The following is a 21706-nucleotide window of genomic DNA, read 5'->3' on the forward strand; positions in this document are numbered from 1 at the left end:
TTTTTAGTTGAGTAAATTGTGATCTTACTGGATTTATTCAGTGACTTGTGAATTGGGCAGCATCCCATTTAACAGGTAGAAAGGAGCTCTACAAAATGAATGACTTCCATAGGCAGAAGTGAGTGGGCACAAGGAAATTATCCTGGCAAAAAGTGGGTTGGTTGTGTTCACTTTCCTTTAGGAGATGGAGGGAGTTTGTTGGGCAGATTACCTCACTAGGGCTGATCACCTAGTTCTTGATTAACTGGTTTAAGATTCCATTTTTGGGAGAGCCAAAACTAATGAAGTCTCAGGTGAGGTGGGACTTAGCATGAGTAACTCCATTTTGAACCTGGTGTCTCATTTTTAAATAGTCCAACTTTTATGAATATAGCGAAATAAAAATCCTGCTCTTTAATAATAGCAAATGCCATTTTTGTGTGTGTGTCTTAAGGCATGATTATTCTGTTCTCACTGTGAATGGTGTTTTTTACACATGATAAAGGAGACTAGCATATTCACATACATTATAGCTAGAATAATCCCTTGCTAAAAACATAATTTTTATCTGCTTTTCAGAACAAAATTTTTTTCCTAAGTAACTGAAAAAAATGTGGCTACCGTAGACTGTAAAATGAAGGAGAAGCTTAGCTTTACTGTGAAGTCTGAGTCTGGGTGTAACCTAACTAGCTAGAGGATATGCAATTCCTGATTGACAGCAGGACCAGCATTATGCAGATTTGGTAAGAGAGAACAGCAGCTCAGAAAACAGTGATTAGGGGCTCTGTTAGGAATCATTACATTCATCACTCATATCTTTAGTTTTTCATTTTCCTGTCTACTGGATTTGTAAACAAATAGCACAAAACAGTTCCTCTTTTGTTTTTATTAAAGTGATACTGCAATGCAGTTTCAGTCTATCAGCTAGGCATACATGTGTGAAAATTGGATATTCTCACTAAATTAGCTAAATTTTAGCTGTGTTCCATGTTTATCTCTAGACCTTTGTGTATTAAATCCTATCTCGAGCTGTTCTCTTTATACACAAGTGTGTTTTGCTTGTGCCTTCCTGTCTTCTTCAGTGAGAAGCTTTATGTAGGTCAGGCTTGGCTTAAGCAGATTTCCTGAACCTGCGTCAGCTTAAGCTGGAGGAATTTTAATAAACCCTCCCCTGTAGGCGTGGGCCTAAATGAGGCTAGCCTAGTTAAGCCTGATCTTTTTCTGTTTGTGAAAAGAGCTGAGCAGAGCTGAAGGCTGCTGCATGGTGGTTTCAGAAACTGCCTACTTAATTTGAAAAGAACAATGGTAGGAAAGGCTAGATCTTCCAATTTTACCTTATCTGAAAAGCTTGATTTGCTAAAGCTTGTGAAGCCATATGTTAAAATTCTCGAAGAACACACTAATAAACATTCAGTAATAGTGGAAAAGAATAGATGTTGGGATATCATAGCTGTAAACTATAATGCAATTGGAGTAGATCGCCCTCCTCGAACAGCCCAGGGCCTACGCACCCTTTACAAAAGGCTCAAAGAATATGCCAAACAGGAGCTATTGCAGCAAAAAGAGACCCAATCAGATTTTAAAGGCAATATTTCTGAGCCAACCAAGAAAGTTATGGAGATGATTCCCCAGATTTCCAGTTTTTGCCTGGTAAGAGACAGGAACCACATACAAAGGTAAGCTTTATTTTATTTTCTTGTGGAAAATTATGGCGCCTCCTATCTATTGGGCTCTGGCTTAGTTGTGATAGAGATATGCATAGTAAGCATCCCCACTACGGGAGCAATGAATAGTGTCTTTGTTTTGCTTTTTTAAAAAAGAAATGTGAGGCTATAAGGAATTTTTCTGCTGCATTTGATTTAAGCCACTTTTTATTGTCTTCCCCTCCCCCTTCTCTCTCTCTGTAGTTTTAAAAGTAAAGGTTAGGGAGGAATAAATGGGATGAAATTTGTAACATAATCTCATAATAAACTTTTTAAGCTTTAAATTTAAATTGCTAATTAGCTTCTGAGAGATATCTTTTTCTTATTTCATTTAAGATTATATTTCACTGGAATTTTCAATTTTATGTAAATTAGCAGTTTCAGGAGAAATGGCACCCTTGTTTTTTTAATGAATTGTTACTGTCTACACTTAGTGAGTATTAACTGAGCTAAAAACCTAAAATCAATAATTTAGTACATTTATTAATGGCATCATTGTATATATTTAGACAGTTTAAATTATTTTCCAGCATATTCAAAGTGAAAAAGATAAATAGAAGGAAAGGAATTTAATGCATCATTAGGGATTCAGATTACTTAATAAAAAGTTTTTGTTGTTTTTATTCATTAATGGTCTAGTTTCACTTTGATCTTAGTCATACAGGAAAGGGATAAGCTCTCCCATACTATTTTGCAAAGATATGAAACTATGAATTTTAATATATGAATAAGCAACTAAGTTCTTATAGGGTTAGAAAGTTTTTTTTTTTTTTTGTTTGTTTGTTTTGTTAAATTTATGCCCTACTTAACTACTTGCCTGGGAATCTTCCAAACTTATTACTAATTCAGATTTTAACCCCTGGCAAAAGATAAAAATGGCAGCTGCATTCTTTTTCTGAACCATTTAGGGTTATTTCAAACACGTCGTAAACTTGTTAGTCAAGGGATATTTCAAACAAACGTTTACAATGTTTTCTTCTTCATGGAAGAGTCAATATATAAGAAAAATTATTGATTACCTGTGAAATCCTTTTGAAGTTAGGAGCGAAAGAGAAGAGAAAAACTTTTTAGCCAAACTTATTTGTTATTTTTATAATTTACTAGGATAATTTTTTTGTGACCAGTTTCTTACCATATACTGCTTACTTCTAGTAGATAACAGAGTAAAAAAAAAAAAAAAATCACCAGCGGGAATCTGGAACTTGGATATAGTATATTAATTCATCAGTGCCAAAAATGTTCTCTGTGATGAGAAACAATTAAATCCTTATTTGCTGGGTTTCCAGAAAACTCCACAGTACAACTTTTATATAGTACTACTCATTAAAAATTTGTCCCCTTCAAATCATAGAGAAAAGTGACTTTTGCATTATAGGTATAAAACTCCCTTAGGGCATTAAGTATAGGCTTTTATAATTTGAAAACTATACAGAGAAATTGTAATTTTAATTAGTTGTATATTTTAAAAATACAGTGAATATAGAAGAGAAATAATATACAAGTATCTGTTTACATTTTGATTATTTGTAACCATATTTACAATCAGCATTTTGGGATAACAACATTGCCCTGATAAAATGAGTTACTTAGTTTATACATCACAAAACCTGCTCTTTAAGCAAGAGCAACTTTTCATACTTTAAAGGGAAGAATACTAGAAATAGGCTGCTTAAATGCTTATTTGTGTTAGGGTCCAAATTGCCATTTTCTCTATATTAGCATTTTCATATTTAATGTACTTATTATTCTTTGATTGACATCATCTTGAATCTTAATTCTCAGAAGTTTATAATTAATAATCTTAATTATGCTTCTGTATAAATACGCCTGTTAATCTCACCAAACTCTCCATTCTTACTAAGGAAGTATTACTGTATTTAACGAATTTAAAGATATATACCTATATTACAAGGCTGCCTCTATAGTGCATTGATATATGTCTTCATGTTTACCTCTCTCTAGTATCAGATTATATTATGTGTTTTTGGAGTCTGTTTGATCTTCAAAATTCATAAATTTTAGAAGTCCTTCTGTTTATCCTTTTTTGTGACTGTCTCTAAAACATTTTTTTTTTTTTTTACTTTGTTATGCCTACTTGTAATGTTTTATTGAAAATGGATTGGGATATTTCAGATAAAAGGCATTTTAAAATTTACATGGGAGTATAATGTCTATTTCTAATAGTGAGTCTTATGCTTCATCGTACATACTAATTTGGATAGTAATTATGTAGATTTTTAAAACTTTAATTTTCATTTGTAGTTTTAACTTTTTCCTTTCCAGGTTTTAGGGATGTTAATAAAGGGAAACGTTTCTACTTTGAGTTACATTGATACTCTATTATTTTTCTTTTGAAAAGCGTAAGATGACAAAAAGAATGGAAATTAAGGAATTTATGTAATCTACAAATAGATTTTTCATAATATATCATTATTTTTTGTTATCTCATAAATATCTGATATTTTTGGCAATTTAATGCCAGTAGTAAGTGATATATAGGGAGTTTTGATTTTTTTCCTTATGTTCTGCTTGAACTTGTTCCAGCATTTTAATCATCTATGTAGAATGAATGTATTTTTAACTGTTATTTATTTATCATTTGTAAAATGTTCTTTAATGTTAAGTATAGCATTTTTTCATTAATGTTCCAATAATCTCTTTCCCTTTATAACTTACTTTTGAGTTAGGCAGAAGCATAAATTTATAAAGAAAACCCTCAAAAACAAGATTATATATTCTTAATTAGTAGCTTCATGTTATTTATGAAATTCTTTTTTTAAAAAGTAGAATCTTAAGATACATTGTGTTTATGTCATAACCCATAATGTTACGTCAAAGTTTAAATTACGCTGAAACTAGTTTTCTCTAATAGAAGTGTATATTTTATGGAAATTACTTGTAAATTTAATAGACTTTCAATATATAGTCTATAAGCCAGTTAAAAATACTTCATTAAAAAAATTCTTTTTTCAGTCATTCAACATGTGATGAGCACCTATGAGGTTCCAAGTACAGTATATTATGCTAGGTGCTGGAGCTGGAGTGGTGGATTTGAACCCTTTCCCTGTGAACTTTACCGGACTGTGGTTGAAAGACTGAAAGGGCAGTAGAATCAAGTGGTTTAGAATAGATAAAGGATAACTGCCATGGTATCTGAATTGCGTATTAGGATAATACCCTGATAGTTGGGAATATGTATCCAAAGCCATACAAAAACTTGACTTTTATTTTTCTTTTTTTGGACAGATGTTGAAATCAGTACCTCCCATAGATGACTATCCACTCTCCTAGAAGTCATAGACCTTGGTGATTTTTAGATTATTAATCAGTCTAAGAGAGCAGAAGCAGGGGTTCTAGGGCTAAGGTGTGAGGATAGCAGACCCAAAGTGTAGTAAATGGCCCTTTATACCATTTAAGAATATCAGGCTAGTAGGAATATGTGCTGTCTTCTTTGAAAGCATTAACAAAGGGTTTTCTTTTATTTACCTCATTGGCCTTGGGTAATATTTGTAATTTTTTGTCCTTTTAAGAACTCATTTTTGAAGTTAAGGATGGTTAAGAGCTGTATGTATACATTTTTGAAATTTTAAATGTAGTTACTTTAATTTGTTATTCCAAGGATTAAATTTTTTTTATTTCACAATTTTCTTTATAGCTCTAAAGCTTGACACTTTGATGTATACAAAATATGTAATTATGCTATAAATATACTCTTGTCTTCATTTGATTTACATTTTACAATGCTTTTTTGTGTGCTGTAGTGCAAACTTGGATGAGGAAGCACAGGCTGGTACGAGTTCACTACAGGTAATGTTGGATCACCATCCAGTTGCTATTACAGTGGAGGTGAAGCAAGAAGAAGACATTAAGCCCCCTCCTCCACTGGTTTTAAGTTCTCAACAGAGTGATATTTTAGAACAAAGAGAAGACCATGAATTAGTACATGTTATGGAAAGATCTTTGTCGCCGTCACTTTCCTCTGTTGATATGAGAATGACATCGTCTCCATCTTCTATCCCAAGGAGAGATGATTTTTTTCGGCATGAGCGTGGAGAACACTTTAGGTCACAATTAGGGTATGATCCTCAGATTCTGCAAATGCTTAAAGAGGAGCATCAGATAATTTTAGAAAATCAAAAAAATTTTGGATTGTATGTTCAGGAGAAGAGGGATGGATTGAAAAGAAGGCAGCAGCTAGAGGAAGAGCTGCTAAGAGCAAAAATTGAAGTGGAGAAGCTGAAAGCAGTTCGCTTACGGCATGATCTGCCTGAATATAATAGTCTCTAATATTTTTTTTCGGTCTTGCAATTTGATGATTTTAATTTTGACCAAATTATTTTCATTTGGGAGCAGAATACATACTCTTAAAAGTGCATTAATCTCAATTGTGAAAAAACCTTTTTTGACATGGTTTTCTAATTATTTAATTTTCTTTTGAGATATATTAAAACTTATTGATTGGTTGGCATGATTATATAGTTTGTCTTCGGTTTTTTTCTAAGAAGTTCGATTGTTGGCCTTACAAAAGATTTCTTATTTTGATCATTAAATTAGAGCACACATAAATAGATATACAAACATATGTATTCTTTCAAAGCTCTGAGTCTTTGACATTTTAAATTAGAGCTTTGAAAGCTATAGTTCAAGGTTTTTAAGTCAGTCTAATTTAGGAGCAATACTAGCCTGATTAACAGAAGCTTGCCTATAAAACATTGATTTTTATGCTTTTCTGTTTTTGAAGAAGTGACAGGATTTTAGAGATGAAAGGTACTTGGAAATCACTTTTTTTCTACCTCTTTGATTCAGAGGTAGTGAAACTGAGGTCCAGGGAGAGCTTAGTGACTTGATATAACAAAGCTGTTTATGGCAGAGCAAGGACCAGTACTCAGATTTTGTTTCTTTGTAGTTTCCCCCCCTGCTATTCCATAGAAGTAAAAATCCACTAAAATGTCTTCCTTATGAAAAAATTATGGAAGTGTTTATTTCATTACAATTGCTTTTAAAGATTCTTAGGTTATAGAACCAGGGAACTTGTATCAGTTACCCCCAACCTTCTTTCCTTTCTTGTCCAGCAAAATAAATGTTCTCTTAGAACAGTTATATATTTTGGCTATAAGATTAAATGTCTTAATTTATTTTTAATGTCTTATTCTGAAAGACATTTATTTTACAGTAAAAGTCACAGTAAAAATGTTTTAATGAATAAAATTAAAATTTTACATAGAAATAGCAAAAAATAGTTACGATTTAATCTAATACTATTATAAATACTGCTATTTTAGTATTTACAGAAATAAATAAAATCTCAGTTCTTAAGCACACATTAGATTTAAGTTAAATCTTTCATATGTATATTCCATTTTTGCTGGTGCTTTGTTGAGGAAGGAGTTTTTTAAGCCAAGCTTTAGAATGGAGTAGATAGAATTTCAGAATTTTAGTATAGTGGAAAAGGATGTTTAAGTCAGAGGGAGCAATGTGGAAAAAGGCATAGAGAATGGGGAACAGTGAATCAGGGTGTACAAGCACAAATACATTTTTTAAGATGATCATATCTGCTATCAGTATTAAAATGGCAGTATCTCCCTCTTCCTCTTTTATCAAAGCATGATTTTGAACATTCTTACTTATGAATCTTGCTAATAGACATTTAAGTCTCTTGTGATTTTAAGTGGGTGTGGAGAGGGCCAATTAAGCCTTTGTTACCTGTATACTAGGGTTAAATGAGTAGCTACTATTTAGCTCCAGCAGATTTTTTACATGCAGGAGTAAGCCAGAAGTTTGCATTTTTATGCGAAATTTTTCAACTTAAAAATGTTTGCAAATAATTCAAAATGTTTTAAAAACACTACATGCATGTGAATGGGCCTCATTCAGCCAGGGGGCTTCCAGTTTGTGGCCTTTGGGGTAGAGGAATGGTTGACCAAGAGTAGAGCTCACCAGTAACATCAAGATCACTTGAGAACTTTTTGATGAATGTATATCCATTCCTTTTGAATCAGATACTCTGGAGGTGTAGTCCAGCAATCTGTCTTAATAAACCCTTTAGAGATTCTGATGCAAGCTAATGTTTGAAAACCATTAGAACAGAGTATTTGGAATGTAGGTACATGCCTAACTCATACTACAGTCACAGAAAATATGTACTGAAAAGAGACATGGGTGAAGATGAATTGAGGGACATCAGTTTAGAAGTTGGTTGGTGCCACATTATGGATTACACTGAATGCTGTTTTTAAATAATTACAGTTGAATGTACAATGGGAAGTCATCGGAGGCTTTTGATTATTAGAGGAATATAAATTAGAGTTCTGAATTAGTGTTATAATAGCATTTATGGGATGGGCATTTAGTGAGAGGAAATTAAACCCAGAATTTAGGTTATGGATATTGAAATAGAATAAAAATAAAATGGACTTTCTGGTACTATTTTAGCTTGTTAATTGCTTAATTTTATTGGCATTTTATATCTGCTATTAGAGTTAAATATTTTATTATAAAAATGCCTTGACTATATAATATTATATCTGTTTGGTACTTTTCATCTTTTTGTTATAACTTTTCTTTGAGCCTAAACACTGGACTCAAGAGATTAGAATCTTATAGTTCTAATTTAATGTTTTTACAATATAATTCTAGTAAATACATCCTTGAAGTAGTCAGTTTTAACTTTATGAAATTATTGAAAGCAAATTACTAATATGTAATGAAATTCATATTATAACCTCAGCATGCTACTCCTCAGAATTGATGTGAATGTTCAATTCGAATGTTGACTTTGTGTGGCTACATCAGTTTTCCAAACTCTGTTCTGTGGAACAAGAATTCCATGGGATGTTTCTAGGAGGTTTCTGTGTTCAAAAAAAGTACAACACACATTTGTGTGGTTAGGTTCTAAAATCAGTGTGGAAGGTAAAAATGTACATAAAAGATTGCCCTTGAAAGTTTTTTTGCTTTCCGTAAGATAGAGTAAACATAGTCTTCTACTGTCATTTTTCCCCTCCAGTTTTGTTCACAATTATTTTTTCTTTGGTTGCATCAGGTGACAGATTTCTTAGCATTTAGGGACTGAATAGAATAAAAAACTTTATTTTTGCATATGTTTAATTACCAGAATTGTACTTATTTCAGGGAGTTTACTGCCCCCATTTTTTCCAAGTCAATCTTATTTAATTTTAATTTGCAGAAATTTAAATGCCATGAACTTTACCTATGAAATGTAATGTCAGAAAACATAGGGAAAATGTAGACTTGATTCTGGAAAAGAATATTAACTTTGAAAAATAAGCTAAGGCAAAATATTATTTCATCTAAGATAGGTTATTTTTGCCACCTTCCTATCTTTTCTTATCCATGTGAACTTCTACAACACGTTATTTCTACAACTTGATTTTCTTTTAAACTAGGTACGATTTATAATGGCATCCTGAAAAAATTAACGAAGATCTTTCATTGCTAAAAATGTTGTCAGAGGGGCACCTGAGTGGCTCTGTCAGTTAAACGTCTGCTTTTGGCTCAGGTCATGATCCCCAGGTCCTGGGATCAAACCCCATGTTGGGCTCTCTGCTGAGCAGGGAGTGTCTTTCTCTCTCTGCTTCTGCCTGCCTCTCTGTTTATTTGTGCTCTGTCTCTCTCTGTCAAATAAATAAGTAAAATCTTTTTAAAAAAAATTGAAAAAATAAAAATGCCATTAGATTTCTTAAATATTCAGATTAAGTACTTTTTTTTTTGGTATGAGACATAAACTTGGTTTTACTTCCTTTTTGAAAGATTTTACTCTACCCTATTGTATCTTTACTTATGTGAAAATGTTTAGACAATGAATTATTTTCCATGTGCCTTCTTTTAGAGTAATGTTAAATTTTAAATAGACATGTTTAAATAATTTATAGTGTGATAAATTGTATTTAATATGTACTGTAGATGATGGTGGTTAAATGCTTTGTTAATACATACTCTTTTAAATACAGGGTAATACATTGTACTGCTGTGTGTATTCTTTATGTGCCACAAGACTAAGAATTCGGTACCACTGAGGTAAAATTTTTTGATGAGGCACAATTGAAGTATATTTTGTTTAAATAATTGTTTATAATAGATACTAAATGTATCATGTCTAACTATCATAATACATTTTTTCAAATGTTAAAAATCACAAATTCTCAAAATCAATTAAGTATTTGATGATGAATTTGATAGTAAATAGTTAAAAATAATGAGTGGAAATATGGGTGTCATACTTAACAAATACAAAAAAGTAAATTCTTAAGATATACAGCCTAATTAAATGTTAATGGTCATGCTAAATCTTTGCATATGATTTTAAGAAATTGATTTAGTATATTTTTATATACCTTAAATTGATTAAAATAGTAACTATACTTTGAATTTATCTTATTTTTAGTTTTCAATTGCTTTGTAAGTAGTGGAAAGCCAAATAAATCAATAAAAAATACCACCCAAGTTACCCCCCCAAATTTCAACTAAAATAAATATATCATTAGACTTACACTTTGTTAGTACATCTTTCATGTTTTAAAATTATATGTAAATTTACCTTACAAAGATTAAGAAACTCTTCAAATAGAAAAAACATTCATATGCCTACCACCTAAATTCTGCAGTTACTGTTTTGCTATACTTGCTTTATCATATATCCATCCATCCATCTACCCATCAATTCATTTTAAAAAATAAAACGGTTACTTAAAACAAGTTGAAGACTTCACTAAACACTTCAGCAGAAGTATCATCAACTGGAATTCAATATGTGTGTGTGTAAGTGTGTGTGAGATAAGATTTGCAGACATGAAATGTACAAGTCAATGAATTTTGACAGGTGACTCTACCTGTGTACCTTAGATCCTTGTCAAGATTTAGAACGTTATCATTACCCTAGAAAGTTCTCTCTTGCCCCTTCCTGATCAATCCTTTGGCACCTCAGACAACCATTGTTCTAATTTTTAAAAAATGATAGATAAGTTTTGCTTGTTCTAGAACTTTATATTATTGGAATCATACAGTGTATACCCTTTGTTTCTCTTTTCTTTTACCTATCTTAATGTTTTTAATACCTGTGTTTGTTCATCCTCTTATAGTAGTTTATTGCTTTCTGTTGTTGAATGGTATTCCCTTGTATAAATATACCTCAGTTTATGTATCCATTATTTTTTGATGGACTTCTGAGCTATTTCCAGATTATGGCTATTATGTATAAAGACTCTGAGTATTCTTGTATAAATTTGTTGTGGACATAATGCTGGATTAGGGAAAATCTACATGTTTAAGTTTTTAAGAAACTGCCAGGCGTTTACCCAAAGTGATTGTACCATTTTACGCTTGCATCAACAGTGTATTTTTTTAAAAATAAACCTGTGCATGCTCAACGATTGGAATGTCAGAATTCAAATTAATAACTTTTCTAATTTTTTAGATGAGTTTAAAATGCTAAGCAGAAAATAAAATAAAAAAATGCTGAGCAGATAGTTTTGATATCTGGAAATATTGTGGTTTTATTGATTTTTTCCTCTATTTTAGCCTTTACTGCATATATGCTTTGACAAGAGGTACTGAGAAATGTGATGAAATGTATAGTCCCTGCCATGTTCATAAAGTATCATTCTGAAAATATTTAATGCCAAGAAAGATCTTTTAGGTTTATTTTATTCATAATGATACTTAGATGACATTAAATCTCTCTAATTATTAGATAAGAAAACTATGGGGGTGCCTGGATGGCTTAGTTGGTAAAGTGTTGGTCTTGGTTTCGGCTCGGGTCATGGTCTCGGGGTGCTGAGATCAAGCCAGGTTGCGGTCTGTGCTCAGTGTAGAGTCTGCTTGAAATTCTCTGTCCCTCTTCCTCTCCCCTTTACCTGCTCGTGTGTGCATGTGAGCCTGCGCTCTCTTTCTCTCTCAAATAAATAAAATCTTAAAAAAAAAAAGATAAAACTGGTTCAGAAGAATTTGTGTATTAATGATTGCAAATTTTTTAGTGTAATAAAAGTTATGTTTCAAACTTTATATTACATCTATATGATAATGTATATTAAAATTCTGGTATGTTTTAGTAATTTTCAAATACAGTTTGGGAGAGTATTTACATTATTTGTTGAATTTGATTAGATGAGACTTTTTTTTTTTCAATTTTATTTATTTTTTATTTATTTTTTTTTTCCAATTTATTTATTTTCAGAAAAACAGTATTCATTATTTTTTCACCACACCCAGTGCTCCATGCAAGCTGTGCCCTCTATAATACCCACCACCTGGTACCCCAACCTCCCACCCCCCCGCCACTTCAAACCCCTCAGATTGTTTTTCAGAGTCCATAGTCTCTCATGGTTCATCTCGAGACTTTTTTTTTTTTTTAATATTTTATTTATTTATTTGACAGACAGAAATCACAAGTAGGCAGAGAGGCAGGCAGAGAGAGAGAGGGAAGAAGGCTTCCGTCTGAGCAGAGAGCCCGATGCGGGGCTCGAGTCCAGGACCCTGGGATCATGACCTGAGCTGAAGGCAGAGACCTTAACCCACTGAGCCACCCAGGCGCCCCTAGATGAGACATTTTAAATTCTATTTGTTCTATTGAAAACAGTGTATTTGGAATTTTTGAAAGAAAAACATTTAAAGATTTTTATTGAGTCAGAGAGAGTGTACAAATAGGCAGAGCAGCAGGCAGATGGAGAGGGTGAAGCAGACTCCCTGCTGAGGAGGGAGCCTGATTTGGGTTTGATCCTTGGACTCTGGGACCAGGACCTGAGCCGAAGGCAGATGATTAACCCACTGAGCCACCCAGGCACCCCAAGAAAAGAAAATGCTAAAGGCTTGGATATATGGAATGTATAATTAAGCCATTCAGCTGTAGAGTAACTATGCTTAGGAATTTTTTAAGATGATCATATCTGCTATCAGTATTAAAATGGCAGTATCTCCCTCTTCCTCTTTTATCAAAGCATGATTTTGAACATTCTTACTTATGAATCTTGCTAATAGACATTTAAGTCTCTTATTTATACAGACTGTCTTTTTTGGTATTGGTTTGTAAAGTACCTTACAGGGCCAAGGGTAAAATAGATCAGAACCAAGTTTAGAACTAAAAATTACAGCTGGAGTGGAATTGTTAGGGGTAATTAGAATGTAGCGAATTAATATTTTATGTATTACAAGTAGTCTAGATGAGGGAGGGTTTTGTTCCTTATGTGTTCAGTTTCCAATATCTTTATTCTACTTTTTAAATTTTCTCTCTTCCCTGCCTTAATGGCATACATTTAAAATGGGACTAAATGGGAAAGGAACCAAGACCAGAGGATGATGATGGCAGTTAACATTTAGGGAGTATTTATGTCAAGTACTGTTCTAAGGGTTTTATGTATAATAGCTAATCTAATGCCTACAACAAACCTGTGAGGTAGGTATTAGTATTTCATTCATTTACAGATTCACAAACTGGCATAGAGTGGTAAGTAACTTGTCCATGGTCACTTAGCTTGTAAGTGGGAAAACTCAAGATTCAAATGCAGGCAGATTAGTTCATGCTCTTCTCCTCCTCCTACTGTTCTTCAGAAGAAAGAGTATATCTGAGAATCTGTGGTATTTCAAAGTTGATTATAAGTAATTTCTGAATTCTCAGTTTATTGTCTTTTGTTCTGTTTATTTTTTCTTGGCACAAGGAGGGTCCTGGACATAACAAGTCAACTCTTTCGGCTCTGGGAATATAACAGGGTATTTGACTGGATGTTTTTCCAGCCATTTTGATGAAGACATACTTTTTACTCTTGTTTTACAGCAATCCTCAGCAATCACATTGTTTTCTTGGATAACGTAATAAAAGAAAGGAATAAATTTTTTAAAATGCAAAATGTTATTATCAGTCATTCAACGCACATTGACTACTACTGGTAGAAATACTGCAAAGACAAAACTAAAGTTGGCTAAAATTGCACACTACAAAATTTTTTAGAGTTCAAAAATTGATCGAGCATCCCATCTTCTTTGTTAATCCTAAGAACCTGTAAGACTTTATCTGGGAAACTCAAAGCTGGTAAAGAAAAGTGATCAACAAGTGACAACTACCAGTTATCTAAAAATGGATGTTTTCTTGACTAGAAACTGATGGAGTAATACAATTTTGTTAATATTTATGTATTCAAAATTTGACTTAGCAAAACTGCATTTGGTAGAAATTATGGTTTTAAAAACTCATGTTCGCAAAAGCTATAGTCAGTAAAATATTCATAAAAAAGTGACTGAGGAATCAAATCTGTTAAAAAGTTTACATGGAAGATAATCCTGAAAGTAACAGTTCATAAAAATGAAACTAAAAATGGACAGCAATGGAGATGAGTTCAAAGTCAATTTCTAAAGCTAGTTTCTCATGAAAATTAATTTTAAGATGATTCTCTTTTAATATTTTTAATATTTTAAGCATAAAGTCAAATGTTCTTTGAATCAAAATGGCAGTTTTGAAAAGTACCATATTGTTCTGGGCATATGGTGATGAGCAAGATCAAACCTTGACTAGTTTAGTTGGGATGGCTAATATTAAATAATTTATCACATAATTAACTGCTGAGGTAATGCTGAAATAATAAAGCAGGATCTAGCTGGGCAGTAAGGGAAATTTAAATTGTATGGCAGTGTGAACAGAAGGTAATTTAGAATAGCATTTTGGAGGAAGAGGTAGTTGGCCTTTTGGCTAGAAGTAGTATGTTTTCTTGAAGACCATTAAGACATGGATTTTAAGAAGGATACATAATCAGATTTACATTAAAAATGGAAAAATATAGTGAGTGTGGAAAATGGTTTTAGGGAATAGAGGTGGCAAGAGAAGATTTCAGTAGGTCTCTTGGGAAGATCCTACAGTAGTACGGTAGCTCAGATCAGAGATGGTGATTTGAGGAAGAGGGGAGGGAGAAGGCAAACAGTACAGAGCTTTGGGAGCCATGTGGGGCTAGAATCACCTGAATCTGGTTGATTGCCTGTGGAACTGAGAGTAAAGGATGTCAAGCATAATTTCCAATTTTTTGGCATGAATAAGGGTGATGGTACTCTGAGAAATGAGAAAACTGAAAGAGGAGCAATTTTTGGAGAGAAGACAAGTGGGCATGATGAATTGAGATGTTTATGAGACATTCATGTAGACAGGTCTGAGAGGCAATTATGTACAGATACACAGATCTGGAGTCATGATCTGGGCTAGAGAAAAAAAAAATACGGCTTTATGCAAGGATGGTGTTAAATCCATGCGAGTAGATGAACTAATTTAAGGAGAAGGGCACTGTGAGAAGAGGGTCTAAAACTCAGGTCTGATGAGCTGGCAAAGATGTTTTAGAAGAAGCAACCAAAGAAGTAAAAGGAAAAATTGAAATGTGTTAGGAAAGCTGTAAAAATGGGTCCAGTATTTCAAGGAGGAAGTGGTCAACATTGTCCAACACTTTTGAGAACTCTGACAAGACAAAAATACCAATAAATATTGGCAAGGAACTCCTTAATGACCTTTAACGAGGGTGGTTTTGGGGGGGGACTGGACTGTAAGCCAGATTGGAGTACAGATCTTCCTTGACTTATGGGGTTATGTCCCAATAAACCCACCATAAGTTGAAAGTATCGTAGGTCAAAATTGCATTTATAGGGATGCCTGGGTGGCTCAGTCTGTTAAGCTGCTGCCTTCGGCTCAGGTCATGATCCCAGGGTCATGGGATCGAGTCCCACATCGGGCTCCTTGTCCAGCAGGGAATCTGCTTCTCTCTCTGCCTCTGCCTGCCACTCTGCCTGCTTGTGCTGTCTCTATGACAAATAAATAAATAAAATCTTTTAAAAAATGCATTTATACATCTAGCTTACTGAACATTATAGCTTAGCTCAACCGGTGTTCAGTATCCTCTGAACATTTACATTAGCCTACAATTGGGCAAAATCATCTAACAACCCTATTTTGCAATAGAGTATTAACCATCTCATGTAGTTTATTGAATAGCGACAATAGTGAAAAACAGAATGGTTGTGAGTGTATCAGTTGTTCAGCCTCATGATTTCATGGTAGACAGGGAGTTGTGGCTAGCTGCTGCTTTCCAGCTTCACAAGAGAGGATTAGACCACGTACTGCTAGCCTGGGAAAAGACCAAAATTCAGAATTTGAAATAGATATTTTTTCCATGGATGTTGAATATCTCTGGTTTCTAGAGTTTTTTTTTTTTTTTTTAAAGATTTTATTTATTTATTTGACAGAGAGAAATCACAAGTAGGCAGAGAGGCAGGCAGAGAGAGAGAGAGGGAAGCAGGCTCCCTGCTGAGCAGAGAGCCCGATGCGGGACTCTATCCCAGGACTCTGAGATCATGACCTGAGCCGAAGGCAGCGGCTTAACCCATTGAGCCACCCAGGTGCCCCTGGTTTCTAGAGTTTTAAAATGTTTATGGTAATTATGTTACTCTACTTGAACTGATTTATATGACTTTGAGATGATACGTTTATATTCATTGTTCTCCTGGTAATGTTAGTCCTGACATTTGAATTTCTTAATTTATAAAATACTAACAGGGGTATGATCAAATATTCTTTCATAATTTTAATACCATCTAATTTTCTTGTGCTTTTATTTTTGTTCAAATGACCTTACTACTTAAAGTTGACCATTTCTAACAATGTGGTTTTTATTTTATTTTATTTTTTAATTCTAGTTCACTCAGCCCCTAAAGAAATAACAGTGTTTAAGAGACAAGAAGAGGAAGAACCGGATAGCCTAGTTAAATATTTCAGTGTTCTTTGGTGTAAGGCTTCAAAGAAAAAACACAAAAAGTGGGAAGGTGATGCTGTTCTCATTGTAAAAGGAAAGTCATTTACATTAAAGGATTTGGAAGGCAAAGACATTGGAAGAGGTATTGTGATATTACCTGATGTTTATGATTTGGCCTACAACTAGTATATATCTGAGGTTACATAATTAAAATGATTGGATTTTATGAAGGGTTAGTTAGATTAAGATGCTCTTTAATTGACTTGCATGTCTAAATTATCTCCATAATAGTTAGTCTAAGAGTCTTATGAACACTAACTCTGAAGCAAATCCCATCCCATGGATTCATTTTCTCTAAAATGAAATAGTTATATATGGTTATTTTGGTATTTTTCTGAGATTAAGCTGTTTGTCTTAGTGTACTCCTCACCCCCCAAATGCTAAATGATTAAAGTTAGAAAGATGTTGATATCAGGAGTGGAATATTATGTAATTTCAATGATACGCAATAAAATTTTGAAAAAAAATAAGGGAAAAAAACATGGCAAGACATGATCTAAATTAATATATCTAAATTGGAGGTTGTCATTATTTCTATTATAAAATGTTGTCAGGATGATTTGTACTGATACAAGTTAGCTCACAAATTCAGAATGCTTAACACCGACCATGTTTTTTATCATTATCTTATTGTTCAGTTTGGAATATGGCCCATTACTGTAAAATTCATCCTATATGTTCATTCATTCATTCATTTAATAATATCATGCTTTATAGTATATAACTGTTAAGTGCCAAGCACTATGCTAGGAGTAACTCCTAGCATATAAATGGATATAATTTATAGTTTAGTGGGGATAGGGCAATGTAATTATAATGATAATTAGGCAATGATAATTAGGAGGCAGTATAATAATTGTTTCAATGAGAATTTGTACTCCATGCAGTAGGAGGTAGAAGGACCATTTAGGTCTGCCTAGGAGGCTAGGGAAAGCTTCATAAGAATTATTTAGGGAAGTATTTGAAGGATAAATAGTTTTGTAGGATATGAGAAAGGGGCATACAAAAGAGGGAATAATATATACAAAGGCACAAAAGCAGGGGAGAATTAAAGCTACTGGTTCAATGTTTCAGGAATTTTTATATTATGTGAAAGTCAGTGAGTGACAAGAGTGACAAGTTGAGGCTGAACTGAATTATCTGCAGCAGAATTTTTTTATCATAAAAATATTGAGGGGTGCCTAGGTGGCTCATTCAGTTAAGTCTCTGACCCTTGGATTTGGCTGATACCATGATTTCAGGGTCATGGGACTGAGCGCAGCATTGGGCTGTTGGCTGGGCAAGCTTGCTTAAGATTCTCTCCTGTTCCCCAGCCCCAACTCTCTCTCAAAAAGGAAAAAAAAAAAAAAGTCATTTCTCTACAGACTGAGCCAACAAGCACCCCAAGCTATGTTTTCAATAATTAAAGGCCTTGCTTTCTCTAAAGCTTCGCTGATTTTTATAGCTTTATTATTTATTCCTTCTGATTTTTAGTGTTTTTTTTTTTAAAGACAAAATGATAAATTATGTTTTCATTCTGGCTAATGGGTTATATAAGGCTATTTGGATTCAACATGCAGTTTTCATTCTGTAGTATTATGGGAAGGTGACTATGGTATCACTAATTAAGTTATTTTAGGGTATCAGTAAATGAAATTCACATTCTCCCTTCTAAATTTAAAGGCGTTGTGTATAAATTCAAAGAGCTTGAAAAGATTGAAGAGGGCCACAGACTGATGATTGGTGGAAAAGAAGTAGAAGTCATGGGTATAATCTCTCCAGATGATTTCAGTAGTGGCAGATGTTTTCAGCGTGGAGGAGGAAGCTCTGCTATTTCAAGTTCTTCTCAAGCTGCCAAGAAGTGTTTCTCTAACCCCTTTAAAAGTGTTTGTAAATCGAGTTCAAAGGAAAATAGACTGAATAGCTTCCAAGATTGCAGACCACGCCATGACCCATATGCTCCAAGTAAGATGTAAAAAATAATTTAAATATTCTGTTTTTACTGTCAAAAAGTATTTGGCATGTGAATTTAAAGTTTAAGCTTTGTTTAAAGTTTTCAGATGAAAGTATATATTATTCTTCAGGTATATAACTCAAATAAGGAATAATGTTGAAGTTGTATAATATAGTTTGGGAATCATTTAAAAATAAATGTATAATTCTAAGAATATAGTAATGAAAATGTCATATTTGTGTTGAAGGAAAAATATACAAATTGGAGATGTATACACACATACATACGGAAAAATATACAAATTGGAGAGGTATACATACATACACATATATATATGATTTTGAGTAATATCTGACATCTTCAGCAAAAAGAAATATTAGTCAATTCATGAGTCAGGATTATGCTTATACTTTTTTTTGATGACTGTATGCCTTGATCGCTTGCATTAGTGTATTAAAGTGTTGAATGGTGGGATCTCGGGTCAAGAATTTAAATTTTATCATGAGAATTCAATTTAATAAACTAATTTTCACATTAATGAATCTAATTTAAAAATCACATTAAAAAATAAAACCTCTCCTCTCTTTTGTTTGTTTTTTAATTGCTTACTCAACAGGGATTTCTTCAGTGCCTTTTTTTGCATTGAGCCCAGAGGTAAATTGTTACCAAAGATCTTCCCATTTAGTTAGGAGACAGACAAGTAAATTTGAATTATAGGGTAGTGGTTATTGCAATCGGGGTACAGAGTAGGCTGCTTTCATATTAGTAGTAAAATTAAAAGTACATAAAGCAACATAATTAAGTATTTTTTGTAAGTATTATGGAGATAGAATTTTTGAAATAAAGGAGTCTTTGAGATCATTTAGTTCAGTCTCTTTGTGTTTGAAGAAAAGTGAGGTCAGAAAGATGAACTGAAATTGTTGAAATTCAAATAATTAGTGATAAATTCGGGATTAAAAACCCCAAATTAAAAGTTCCTAGCTCTATGTGAGCTTATCAGAGACTTAATTGAAAGAGAAAGATAGAAAGATAGAAAGCAGAGAACAGAAAGCTTCTGCTTCTGATTTTTCTTTTTATCCACATTTTTTTTCTGTCCTGCCATCTCTTTTCACAGGCTTCCTTCTCCTTTATTCTCCTTTCTCTTTGCCTTCCTATTACATAATACAGGGATGTGGGGAACCAAAAGAATGATGTGCTTATTCACAGATCTGACTTGGAGTCCTGATTTTGCCACTGACCTAACTGGTTCTTTAATTCTTGGGGTAGTCACTTACCTCTCTCTTGGCTTTGTCTTCTCAAGTCTAAAATGTGGGTTCTAATTACTACCATAGAGGCACAGAGTGCTGCTAAATGCTGTGTATAATGAATACTTGTTGACTGAATGAAGTTTTATAGTGATTATATATACATGGATGTGTGTGTTTGTGTAATATAATTAAGAATCCTTTGTGTAAATGCTAATAAGTAGTTGATGATTCTCATTTATTTATCTTGCCAAGGGTAGAATTAGGTTTTAGGCTTAAAGTGAAAACATGAAAGATTTTGTAATCACCAAGTGATGCTTCCTTATTGCGAAGGTAGAGAGAGAGGCATCTTAAAATTTGGACTGGTGTCCCTTTATTGTAGTGGTTTAAGTTTTATCTTTCTTGAAGATGGATGCTTTGTTAGTTGGCTTAGTTTCTATAATCTTTCTTATTTCAGTAGTGAATTATCCTTACGTCTGTTTTCCCTTTTTCCCCTTTGTGTTTTTCAAAAGAGAAAAAAAATGGGCCCATTTCTTGGTTAGGAACCAACAAGGAATATACTCTTGCTTTGCTGCTAGAATACAGGGAATGCCAAGGGCCGAATTTTCCATTTTCACTCTCCCTAATCCTCTACCTGCCAGGAAGTGACCTCAAAAATAGGAGTTCCTTTTAGTTGCTCAGAAACCCTAGATCCACAGAAAACTTTCCTGTAGGTGATTGGTAATGGTTAAACGTTACCAAACTCTCATTCCTGTGACCGTGTATTTCTGCACTGGTGGATATTTATTTAATTGTCTGGAACCTATTTTCTTTATCTTCCCTTCTCATTTCTGTCCTTTTCTTTTTTCTTTTTATTTTGAAATCTATTACATTTTTTAACCATGATGTAGACATATAAGTATATCCCCCAAATAATTTTGAGGAGTTTATTATCTAACTTTAGATTTATTGAGAACTGCTTTCCAGTTATTTGAATTTGAATTTGTATTTTTTGGTGATATTTTAATAAATCTTTAAATTGTATTAGTATATTTCTACTGAATTACCTTATTATTCTACAGTTACTTTTTTTGCTGCTTTGTAAAGATTCATGAGTTTGACATTCATGAACATAGTAATTAAAGCAAATAATTATGGCAAAGTCAGTGGAAAATTTGTCATCCTTTCTTAATTCTTCTGATTAATAGAAGTAATAGTCATTGTTTGTGTGAACAGAAATGAAGATAATGGGAGCCTTATGTTAAATTTGGGGTACCTTTCTAAAATAAGAAGTTGTGAGCATTAGCAGCTGCAACTTGGCAAAATTCCAACCTGTAGTTTCAGTTGGAGATAGTTCTCTTTGCTCTGAATACTGAACTATTAAATGTTATGGCTTACTGAATTCTTTACTAAACAATAGTGAATTTCATTGGTTTTGAAGTACTTTGAGGCGTATGAAGTTTAGAAAGCTCTTTGAAATTCTCTGCCTGAAATCTTACATCAATAAGACATGAGATTATTTTTAAATTTTCTTTTCTTGCCTACTATCAGTATTACTAAATGTCCAGCTTTTGTTTTTCCCACAAATGATAGCAAATAAATATAGGCTATGAGTAATTAAAGCAAGTTAATATAGTTACTGACAAAGTGAAATTGCCATACGTTAATAGTTAAACTTTCATCTTTTTCTTAAGATTCTCTTGTAATGTCACGACCCAACAATAATTGCCAGTGGACATTCAATAAGAATTGTTTTCCTATTGTGGATGTGGTGATAGATCCTCACCTTGTATATCATCTTCGACCACATCAGAGAGAAGGAATCATATTCCTTTATGAATGTGTAATGGGAATGAGGTAGGAAAATAAATGATTTGTTTAGTCTAATCTGAGTTTTTTGCCTTTTTTTTGTTTGTTTAAAGATTTTATTATTTTTTTTTAAGTAATCTCTCCACCCAACATGGGGCTTGAACTCATAACCCTGAGATCAAGAGTCACATGCTTTACTGATTGAACCAACCAGGCAGGTACCCTTAGTCTGATCTGAGTTTTGTGGTTATTTTTGTTTTTTGTTTTTGT

The 21706-nt window shown here is 33.1% G+C and overlaps 2 protein-coding genes across 3 annotated transcripts in view; both read left to right on the forward strand.

The window, feature by feature from the left end:
• RAD54B (RAD54 homolog B) overlaps positions 1–21706 on the forward strand; it is a 93113-nt gene that overhangs the window by 35373 nt on the left and 36034 nt on the right. For both annotated transcript variants that reach the window (XM_044245290.1, XM_044245291.1), the window contains exons 4-6: positions 16356–16553; positions 18134–18415; positions 21322–21484. In XM_044245290.1, coding sequence (XP_044101225.1) covers positions 16356–16553; positions 18134–18415; positions 21322–21484 — 643 coding nt within the window. The remainder of the gene's footprint in view (positions 1–16355; positions 16554–18133; positions 18416–21321; positions 21485–21706) is intronic.
• On the forward strand, positions 1215–6868 carry LOC122904437 (fibrinogen silencer binding protein). The gene is made up of 2 exons (XM_044245292.1): positions 1215–1655; positions 5444–6868. Exons 1-2 carry the CDS (start codon positions 1282–1284, stop codon positions 5967–5969), a joined length of 900 nt encoding a protein of 299 aa, XP_044101227.1. The 5' UTR covers positions 1215–1281; the 3' UTR covers positions 5970–6868.

The sequence above is a fragment of the Neovison vison genome, chromosome 4 (assembly GCF_020171115.1).
Source record: "Neovison vison isolate M4711 chromosome 4, ASM_NN_V1, whole genome shotgun sequence".
Lineage (NCBI taxonomy): Eukaryota > Metazoa > Chordata > Mammalia > Carnivora > Mustelidae > Neogale > Neogale vison.